Source organism: Anoplophora glabripennis, unplaced genomic scaffold (genome assembly GCF_000390285.2).
Source record: "Anoplophora glabripennis isolate ALB-LARVAE unplaced genomic scaffold, Agla_2.0 scaffold755, whole genome shotgun sequence".
NCBI lineage: Eukaryota > Metazoa > Arthropoda > Insecta > Coleoptera > Cerambycidae > Anoplophora > Anoplophora glabripennis.
The window spans coordinates 58,175-68,209 of record NW_019416837.1 but is presented as its reverse complement, the minus strand read 5'-3'; the positions used below and the strand labels follow the sequence as shown (position 1 = coordinate 68,209).

Here is a 10,035-nt window from a genome sequence, read left to right as displayed (position 1 = left end):
TGGCGAAGTACCAGCGTTTGAAATTGAATCCACAAGTTCTGAAAAGTCACTACTTGATGTGTAAGTTTCACTGTAAATTGTTTTACTTATGATTTTTTTAAATTCCTGTACTAACTGTTGAATTAATTTTTATAGAAACGAACTACAAAAGGAAAATGGCGAAAGTACAAGATCAGCAGCTGTCTTGATGGAAGAAAATAAAAATTTGGAAAAGCAAAATAAAGCATTAGAAATGAAGTGTGAAACTAAGATCTAAAGTAAGGTTCTTACAAGAAAAAAAAACAAATCTTTGACAACTGAACTGAATGAAAATGATAGTACATTGAAAAAGCATTTTACTTCTAGATAAATTAAGAGATTAACGAATCCAACAAGAAATTTTACATGGAGTGCAGACGATATCGCATCAGCAATTTCCCTTAGGTGTGTCAGCCCTAAAGCATATAGGTACTTAAAGCAGAATGGCTATCCCCTACCTGCACTTTGAGAAAATGGGCTTTAAATTTAGACGTTACACCAGTAATTCTTAGTTAATTTAAATAATTAATGAAAGTAAAAGGATGTTCATTAAGGGTTATGAAGAGGATTACAGTTTTATCCTTTGACGAGATATACATCTCGAATAAATTATGCATCGACAAAAAAAGCCAGCGAGTATTTGGCCCTCACAAGTCCTACCAAGTAGTAATGACTAGGGGTTTGTTTTCCCAGTGGAAACAGCCTATTTTTTATAATTTCGATTTTCCAATGACAAAACATACTTTGACAGAACAGATTAAACAACTGCACAATGCGAATGGTGTCAATTACTAGCGACATAGGACCTGGAAACGTTGGCTTATGGAAGCAATTATATGTTGTGCATGACAGAAATTGTTTCTTTGCTCATCCCGTAGAAACGAACCAAAAAATTTTTGTTTTTGCTGATGTCCCACATTTGCTAAAGTTATGTAGAAACCATATCTTAGATCAGGCGACAACAAAGTGGAAAAAAATTGCGTGGGAAAAATTGGTATCTGCATCAACGGATGACCTCAAGACTGCTCATAAAATTAATAGTTACCATCTTAATGTACGTGGTACTGAACGACAAAAAGTGAGGCCTGCTGCTCAATTCCGAGCGAGCAGCTGAGGTGAGCAGACGTGTCCGTGAAGTGAAGTGCAGTGCAAGGAGCAAGATCTACCTGCCTTTATTAAGGCTACCTGGAAAGAATCCCTTTCTTTCCTCTTAATCACCCACCTAATCCCCGGCTTAAGCGTAGAGGCCGTCGGCATCCAGGTACCTGTGCCGTGGTTATGCCCAGTTAAGTCCCACTTTTACTTATTTATCAGTTATTTGCATTACTTTAGAATGCATTTCTTTAAAATTGCGACCCCCGACAAACAATATACCAGACAGACAAATTACACCAAGACACGTACGCCCCCGTAAGGGGGCATCCCCACACGACTAATACATACATAAACACACACACACACACACACACACACACACACACACACACACACACACACACACACACACACACACACACACACGCACACACGCACCCACGCACCCACGCACCCACGCACCCACGCACGCACGCACGCACGCACGCACGCACGCACAAAATGTCGGACTCCGAACACGAGGAGAACATATACATATACATGTACGATACAGACAGCGAAATACTCTCTTCAAGGGTCTCCGCCTCACCAAAAAACATGACCACTAAAACAGATTTATACGAACAGCTATCACAAAAACAAGAAAACGAGACGCTGAAACAACAAATACACGAACTCACAGAACAAAACATCCGACAATACCAACAAATACTAACCATGACACAACAAATCGTCGATTTGCAAAAAACAATTGAACTTTCGGACGAAAACACCACTAAATTACACCAAAAACTCGACAAACTCATCAACAAACAAATGACAGACAATACACTCCAGACAGGCACACACACATACCCCAAACACACACGCACAGAGAAACGCAAAAAACACACGGCGGAATCCTCTAGCGAGGATGAAGCCCCCAGATATAAAAAATCAGACCAAACAAACAAAACACGACCACAAACACAAGCGCCCTACAAAACACCCCACAAAACACACAAAAACAGACAGATAAAACCAAGCTAGTCCCCGTGGTAATCTTGCGAAAGCAAGAACGGTGGACACAAGTACAAAAAATACTCACGACTCATTAACTACATAAAAGCCAAACTGACTAAAGACGGTATAGCCATATACCCAAACACACCTAAAGACCACAGAATATCTGCGAGGAGTACCACACCTTCACCCTAAGCGAAGAAAAAAACGCTGAGGGTGGTCATACGCGTAATACCTGCGGGTGTTTCGCCAAGTGAGGTCCAACTCGACCTCGCACGACAAGGGTTCCCCGGCGTAATAGAGCACCGCATGGCGAGCCGACAAAATAAACAGGAAATGCCCTGTCATAAGACGCTCCGAGAGTGCCAAAATAATAATCCTCAAATTAGGCGGGATCCGTATTTAAAGTCGGTCAGCGAACCAATCGGCGCACCGAACGCCGAAAATCATGAATAGATGGAGCCTCGGCCTCCCACAGGCCCAACGGCGAAGTGAACGCAGCAACGCAGGAAGTAAGTAGTGAGTAGGCCATCAAAGCGAACGTGTGTCGCCGAAACCGCGACGTCCCCTTTACACTACACACAGGCCGCCATCTTAGCAAGTTAGCTAGATACGCGCGACGCGCTCTCAAAAAAAAATCCTTCAAAAAACCTGTGCCACCAGGCTCAGTTCACTCCAAAACCCTCGCTACTCAACCAACAATCATTCCACGCTTCTATCACAAAACAAAGTGTTCCATTTGCATACGAAAAATTCCATATTTCATCACATTAAGGCCTACGTGCAGCTTCTCTAGAGCAAGTAACTTTCAAGTCTCCGGTCGGCTAAAAGACGCCGAATATCAGCTAAGTCACCCCCTCGTCGCGTAATTAAGTGTGTCGAGCTCTTGGTGCTACCTAAAACCATCGATCAGGCTACGAAGTGTGTTGAGAAATTTCCTATACTAAAAATACTCCCCAGTGTTTCATTAAACGGTCCCTTTAAGAATTAATCTCCTAAAAGTGTTGTGCCGTGCCGCATCTTCGCCAGTTAGATCGCCGGAAGCAAACCAGTCCGCCACCGCCAGCTTGCCGTCCCCCAGGTCCATGTACGCCGTCTCCAGAGTCTACAATAGGTAAGTGGCCAGTTTGCCCTATTTTCTCTCTGCAGGTCAGCTGAAGCCAGGGTCTGCCGCTGTCTGTTCAAGTTTTATGCCTCTTTTTCAGTCTGCCGCCGCCGTACCCGAAACAAAACCGATATGAATAAAGTACAAAATCTGAGTATCATTAATTACGACAAGTAATTATAACACCCCCCAATTATAGCCGGACAGCTCTGTGCTATATCAAATTCTTCACCATTTACCTACATTTTCTAATTAGTATTCCAATAACTCATGCTCCTACGCTGTGAAAATATACAGGGAAGCTAGGAGTCAGTGACGAGACATCCAGTACATTTCCGCGACCGCGGATGGCGCCCGACGTTTAATTATATCTACCAAAGAATCTCGAAATCTAATAACACTGTTTCCGAGCCTCGCTGACGCCTTGAATTTCCCTAAAATATATTTTTACCAGCACCCGAGAACGATCAAGTTGACAGCCCCTGGTCCTAGTTCGGGCCCCACAGGACCAGGAGGGCATTCTGAAGGCAACTCGCTGGTGCTCGCTCGTGGTTCGAGTAGAGCTGCAGCGAAAGCAGCGGGTTGTCACACAGTGCCGCCGGTGCCAGCGGTTCGGCCACGGCCAGTCCCGGTGCACAGCTATGCCAAAGTGTGTAAAATGTGGTGAAAACCACAGCACGCACGTCTGCAAAAAGGCCAAAGACACGCCCGCCAGGTGTGCAAATTGCGCCGGGCCTCACCCCGCCAGCTATATGGGGTGCCCTCAATACCCCATAGCTAAAAACACAAAAACACAAACACACACGACACAAAACACTACACATACGCTGACATGACTAGAAAAACACAAAACACACAAAAACAACAACACAGCACCTCACCACACGCACACACAGACACGACACCCTCCCTACCGGGCGCGGCGGCCCTGATTGACGCAACAAAGCGTCTTCAGGACTTCTGCGTCCAGCTGACGACCATGGTGTTGAATATGCAAAAATTATTCGACTTCTAATAGCTCGTCCGCCTTCCCAACCCTCCTCATTGAGAATTTCGTCCTGGAACCTTGACGGGTTCCGGACCAAAACAATGGAATTCGTGGACATCTTGAACCATCTAAACATAGACGTTATGGCTGTCCAGGAGACCTATCTCAGCGAGGCATCCCCATCCCTGACTATGACATATACAGACATGACAAAAACCGTAACGGAGGGCATATTTTGAAACAAAGGCCGCTAGAAGCATAGCTTTATAAAACGATGCCTAATTGGTCAATTCGTAATCGTACAGTGTTGGTTCTACGCCGGCGCCGCACGAGTAAGGTTTGTTTACATCAAAACACTTAACCAAACTTAGATATGTGACCAAACTTCTTATCGATTTGCAAATCTTATGCCGATTTGGCACATTTTATGTGTGTTCAGTGTTTTTACAAGTGAATATTCCTATTCACATTCTGATAAAAACCATTTTATTACATAAAATACGCTGTGAGGCTCTATTTTATTCTAGATATTTATTAAGTTGTGATTATTCAATAATTATGAACTACGAGGATATTTTAAGTTTTACACGAATAAGTGGTTATCAGTGTGAATTAGAAGAAACCAACGAAAAATATTTTATTTTGCGTATAAATATTAATGATAGTAACGAGGCTGATAGTTATTTAAACTTGTTTGAAGCACATACATTAACGAAGTGGATAAGAAATGGGGAGTTGGCAAATCCAGAAAGGTATGTAAACATAAGTACTTAGGTACTCGAAACAGTATACCTACTACTAATATTCTAAATATTTCTTTCGTATTACAGAGTCGTTTATCATAAATACTATGTGTGCCAACATAGTGCTGTAAATAAAAAGTGTAGTGCTTATAAAACCGAATTTAACACAGGCTGTACTGCAAAACTAGATATAGTCATAAAAAAATGTACTCCGGCTACGAAAAGAAATGACAAATATTTGAAACTGAAACCAGCACTCTGTGGAAAAATTAAGATAGATATTATACATAACCATACTATAGGAACAAGTGGTTCTCTAAAATATTTGAAAATGTCTAATGAGGTAAGGTGTGATTTCTGTCACTTTGTTTATGATAAATATAGGTATTGTATGAATTTTATTTAGAATTGAATCTATTTTTTGATATTGTAGACGAAGCAAATATTTGAACAGTATTTTGACAATGGAATGAGTGCTTCTGAGGCTTTTCGCTATCATGAAAGCATGTTAATGTTTAATGAGAAGCCATGGGAGAAGTTAGCAAATGCTTCAATTAATCCCACGAAAAATGTTGTATATTATTTACACAGGCAATGGACATTGAAAAATTATGGAGCAGTTTTTGAACCTATCCCAAAATTGCAAGAGAAACTTACGTTTTATGAAACAAGAGGTGAGTTTATATGCATATTGTAGTGGTTTTTAATACTGTTATGTTGATTATTTAGTAAATAGTATAAGATTGTTCATTGTTCATTTCTTTGAACTTCTCCCCATTGAGAAGTCAAATTTTATATATATTTTTAATTCAATTATTAAAACAATATCATCTTAGTAAAATTATTAGTAAAACAATATCAAGTAATAAATAGTATTTTTTAACAGGAATGAAAGTGGTATTGGCAACAAATCCTTGGGCAGTAGCAGTAGTTACTTCAATAATGCAAAGAGCACAGCAGTTGAATTCTTCTAAAGAGATTATATTTTGTGATAGTACTTCCAGTTGCGACAGTACTGAAACTACTGTTACTATTTTGCTAACGGTTACCAAAGCAGGTGCTATTCCAATAGCTGTTCTTTTACATGATGGACAGTCTATAGCTAGTTATGAGCAGGCCTATGGTTTGTTAAAGAAAACAATCTATTGTTTTGGGAGGAATACGGTAAGCAAACATTTTTTTTAACAATCCAAGTACATAGGTACTCTGAAACTTAATTACTAAAAAATGAGTAACATTTATGCAAAAATATAATTAAAAATATGTTTGTGTTATCTGGAAATGATTAGATAAGAATGGTGTTTAGATGAATTATTACAGAAAAATTACTTATGTTGTGGAAATAATATATAATTTTTAATTTTTGACATTTTCTAGCAACCACTCAAAATTAAACAACACAACATACAAAAATAAGGAGAAATATATTAGAAATTTGTAAGTATCCAGTATGTGTGTCCAAAACTGGTGTTGTTACTCACTATATAGGCATAGCATGTAGAACAGGTGGTTGGCTTTGTAGTGTGTGGTGTTACTGTAACAAAAACTTGCGTTTTTTTTATCAGGTACCTACTTTATAAAGTGTATGATTGGCTTTGTTTAATATTAGTTAGTAATTTTGTTGCACATGCCGTGTGTATCAAAAGGGTTAATAGTTAATTTTTCCGTGAATATTCTATAAAAATTGTAATAATTTGATACCATAATTTGAGCAATTGTTTAAAAAATCATAATGATAGAATGACTACATGGACATATATTCTTATATTAGGTTTGGGCTATTTCTGCAATAAAGTAACATTGTACAGGTATCATTTTGTCTGGTTGTGGTTAATAGAAATATTCATATTTAGTATGTTAGGTAATGGAAATTAAATTGTAGGAACCATCATGTTTTATGACAAATAACTGTAAAGCTGAAAAAGCTGCATTGGCAAATGCTTATCCACAATCAAGACAACTTCTCTGTTTTTTCCATGTTTTGCAAAAGGAATGGAGGTGGTTATGTGAAAAGAAAAATGGAATTCCATTAGAGAGGCGACAGTTTTTGATGAACTTGTTTCGTAAGGTGAGATTAGTTCTGTAGTTAATTTGGGGGTAGTGTAAATCTACAGGAGGTATATGTTTAAGTTTACAGTACAATTATATTTATAAAACAATTTACAGCAGATGTATATGAGTACTTTAATGAACATATAATTTTACTTACATTAGATGATATATGTATTTTTCTTTCATTTACAGGTTATGTATAGCGAAACAGAAGATGAATTGACTATGATGATACTGAACTTCAAACAGTCATCTCAAGATTTCCCTAATTTTATTAATCGTTTTGAAAAATTTTATTCGAGATCATAAGAATGGTTATACGTTCACCGTAAAAACATTATCATTAGGGGTAATAACACCAACAATTATGCCGAAACATCTATAAGAATATTAAAGGACACAATTATCCACCGAACAAAAGGATACAATTGTGTGGCTTTAGTAGATTTTATTTGTTTTGTCTGGGAAGAATATTTCAAAATTAAATTGTTGGATTATGCACATGACAGGAGGAATAGTATTCGAAATAACTATTTAAAATTATGTTCAAGAATGATATCTGTAAATCCAAGCAATTTATGTGATTTGGGAAATAATTTATATAAAATAAGTGGCACTAAAGACTCCTCGGTGCACTATACTATTGATGTAGAAGTAGGTCTATGTAGTTGCCCTTCTGGCATAAATGGAGCTTTTTGCAAGCATCAGGCTTATCTACATAAGCAGTTGTAAATGCTCCTGCAGTTACTTGTGAGGAACGTAAATCTTTGGGAAAATTAGCGTTAGGTCTCGAATGTCCTAGCAATGATTGGTTTATGGATTTAACTCATACGACTCATTCCTGTAATTCAGTTTCAAGTAGCCAAACGTTAGAATCGGATCATGTTAATCCGCAAGCAGCATATACGGAAGTAATTCTTAGCAACTCGCCTGATGAAGAAAAGCGAAACAAGGATGATGCCATTTCACAGCCGTCATTGGAGTTAGACAGAGTTAAAGCACTTGCCAGTGAAGTACCCAGTACTTTGATAGAGAAGTTTACCAAGAAACTACAGAAAATCAAAAATTTCCAACAATTATACTCAGCACTTAACGTTCCAACGAAAACTTCGATTAGAAAACAGTCGAAAATTAAAGTTCAACCTACAGCTATATCCAGGAGAAGGCCAGGAGTAACTCTTGGTAGTACTAGGATACCATTAGGAAGACCATTCAGTGGCGTGAAGAATAAAGTAAAAAGGAAGCATAATATAAAATTGAATATCTTGGCAAATCAGTCAAATGCTGTACTTCATGGTCGTGCTCATTAGTATAAATAAAAACTTTGAGCTAAAGAAGTTCTAAATAAATATGAAGACAGTTCATGGAGCACAAGATTAGTAAAAAATAAATGGATATATCAAAGAAGTTCATAAAAAGTAAGTGGCAAATGGACATTACTACTTAGATATTACTAATTTTATTTTTTTTTTCTATATATATATGTATTACACCATCAATGGCCAAACTCAAAATTCCAATCCTGTTCTTTTCATATCGTATGTAGAACAGACAGAAAAAACATCAAAAATAAATAGTCTTGACAATGGCACATAATATTTTGTCCAAGCATGGTACAAACTAATTTTAATTTGAATGAAGAAGAAATTTCGAGGCAGATCATTTGAAAAAAGTATTATGTATGTATATTTATGTATTATTTCTATATTCTTAGGCAAATAAATGTCATATATGAAATTTAAAAAAATTGAGAATATTGTACATAATCTAGTAACATCTTTTCATTTAGCTTTTTAGCGCACCAGAAGACAGTAGCAAAGGGATTACCGAAACATCAGCGAGTTCAAGCCCATTTCCATAAGATAAACAAGCGAAAAAACTCAGAAATTTTGAAGATATGTATGAATATACCTAGACTACAATATACAATGGGAATAGAATTATTATTATATGTTTAGTATATGTATTTGTTACTGTATACAGTCTGTGTCACGATAGAAAATTTATTTTGATATTCGACAGCAAGAACGGGGTTGATTACTTAAAAAACTTTTATCACGAAATATGAAATTTGTTATTTATGTCATAATATCACATTATTTATCATTGTGAGTTTATTTTTAAGAATAGAGGTATTTTGAATTTGCATTACCTTTTTGGACATTTTAAAAGTTTCATTGTTTTATTTTGTAGGTAGATATTTTTTATGGCGGATCTGCCAGCATAAATGAATTTATATAAAAATAACTATTTTACCAAATGTCGCCGTATCAAAATAAATTTTCTATCGTGAAATGGAGTTTATCTATTATTCTATATTATATTTATCTAATTATAATATATTACAATTATTAGATTAATTATTTATCCAATTGCTTTTTATTTCAGTATAAATTTGTGTATATCTAAATAATTATATCGTAAATTTCTTCCAGGTTGCTCTTATAAGTAGTAATTAAACGTGGGGATTAAAAAATAAAATGTTACAAAAAAATTCACTATTTTAATTTATACAATATTTATAAGCAATGTATCCTTATTCCTAATCCTAATCAATCTAATTTAATAAAAAAAAGTGACAATCATAAGTAGGTACATTTTTAAAATTATTTATAAAAAAAATAAATACCTAGGTACAAATTTAAATAAGACAAAAAAAACAATTAACATTTCAGTTATTGCCACTGTCTCAAATGTCAATTGAATAATTTATACTCTTGAAGTTAACTCATTAAAGTATTTTTGACAATATATTGATTTACATATTAGTGGTTTTTTAATTCTGGCTAGACTTGAAGTACTTTACATTCTAATTACATACAACTATGGACAGTTACGCAATACGTGTGAATTATGTACTCATTACTGCATTTAAAACTCCCGCCACTAATCCGAATTCCGAAACAACCAATGACAGCTCACTATTTAGTCTAATGCTTCTAGCGTCCTGTGTTTCAAAATATGCTAACGGGGGTGGTGTTGCACTCACAGTAAAGAAGTGCATCGACCACTATCCGCTGCAGCGGCTCCCA

General features: G+C 36.5%; 1 protein-coding gene across 2 annotated transcripts; it reads left to right on the top strand.

Moving 5' to 3' along the window:
• Nucleotides 1-5,072: 5,072 nt before the first annotated feature.
• Nucleotides 5,073-7,392, top strand: LOC111691967. Of its 2 annotated transcripts, XR_002763104.1 has the most exons (6): nucleotides 5,073-5,294; nucleotides 5,385-5,625; nucleotides 5,838-6,115; nucleotides 6,329-6,388; nucleotides 6,834-7,019; nucleotides 7,196-7,392. XR_002763104.1 is itself a non-coding variant. In XM_023455537.1 (5 exons), the coding sequence occupies exons 1-4, from the start codon at nucleotides 5,283-5,285 to the stop codon at nucleotides 6,365-6,367; spliced, it is 570 nt and encodes a 189-aa protein (XP_023311305.1). In that variant the 5' UTR covers nucleotides 5,073-5,282; the 3' UTR covers nucleotides 6,368-6,388; nucleotides 6,834-7,392. The 2 variants fall into 2 exon arrangements, 1 of the variants encoding a protein (XP_023311305.1); XM_023455537.1 differs by having other exon boundaries at nucleotides 6,834-7,392.
• The last annotated feature ends 2,643 nt before the right edge of the window (nucleotides 7,393-10,035 follow it).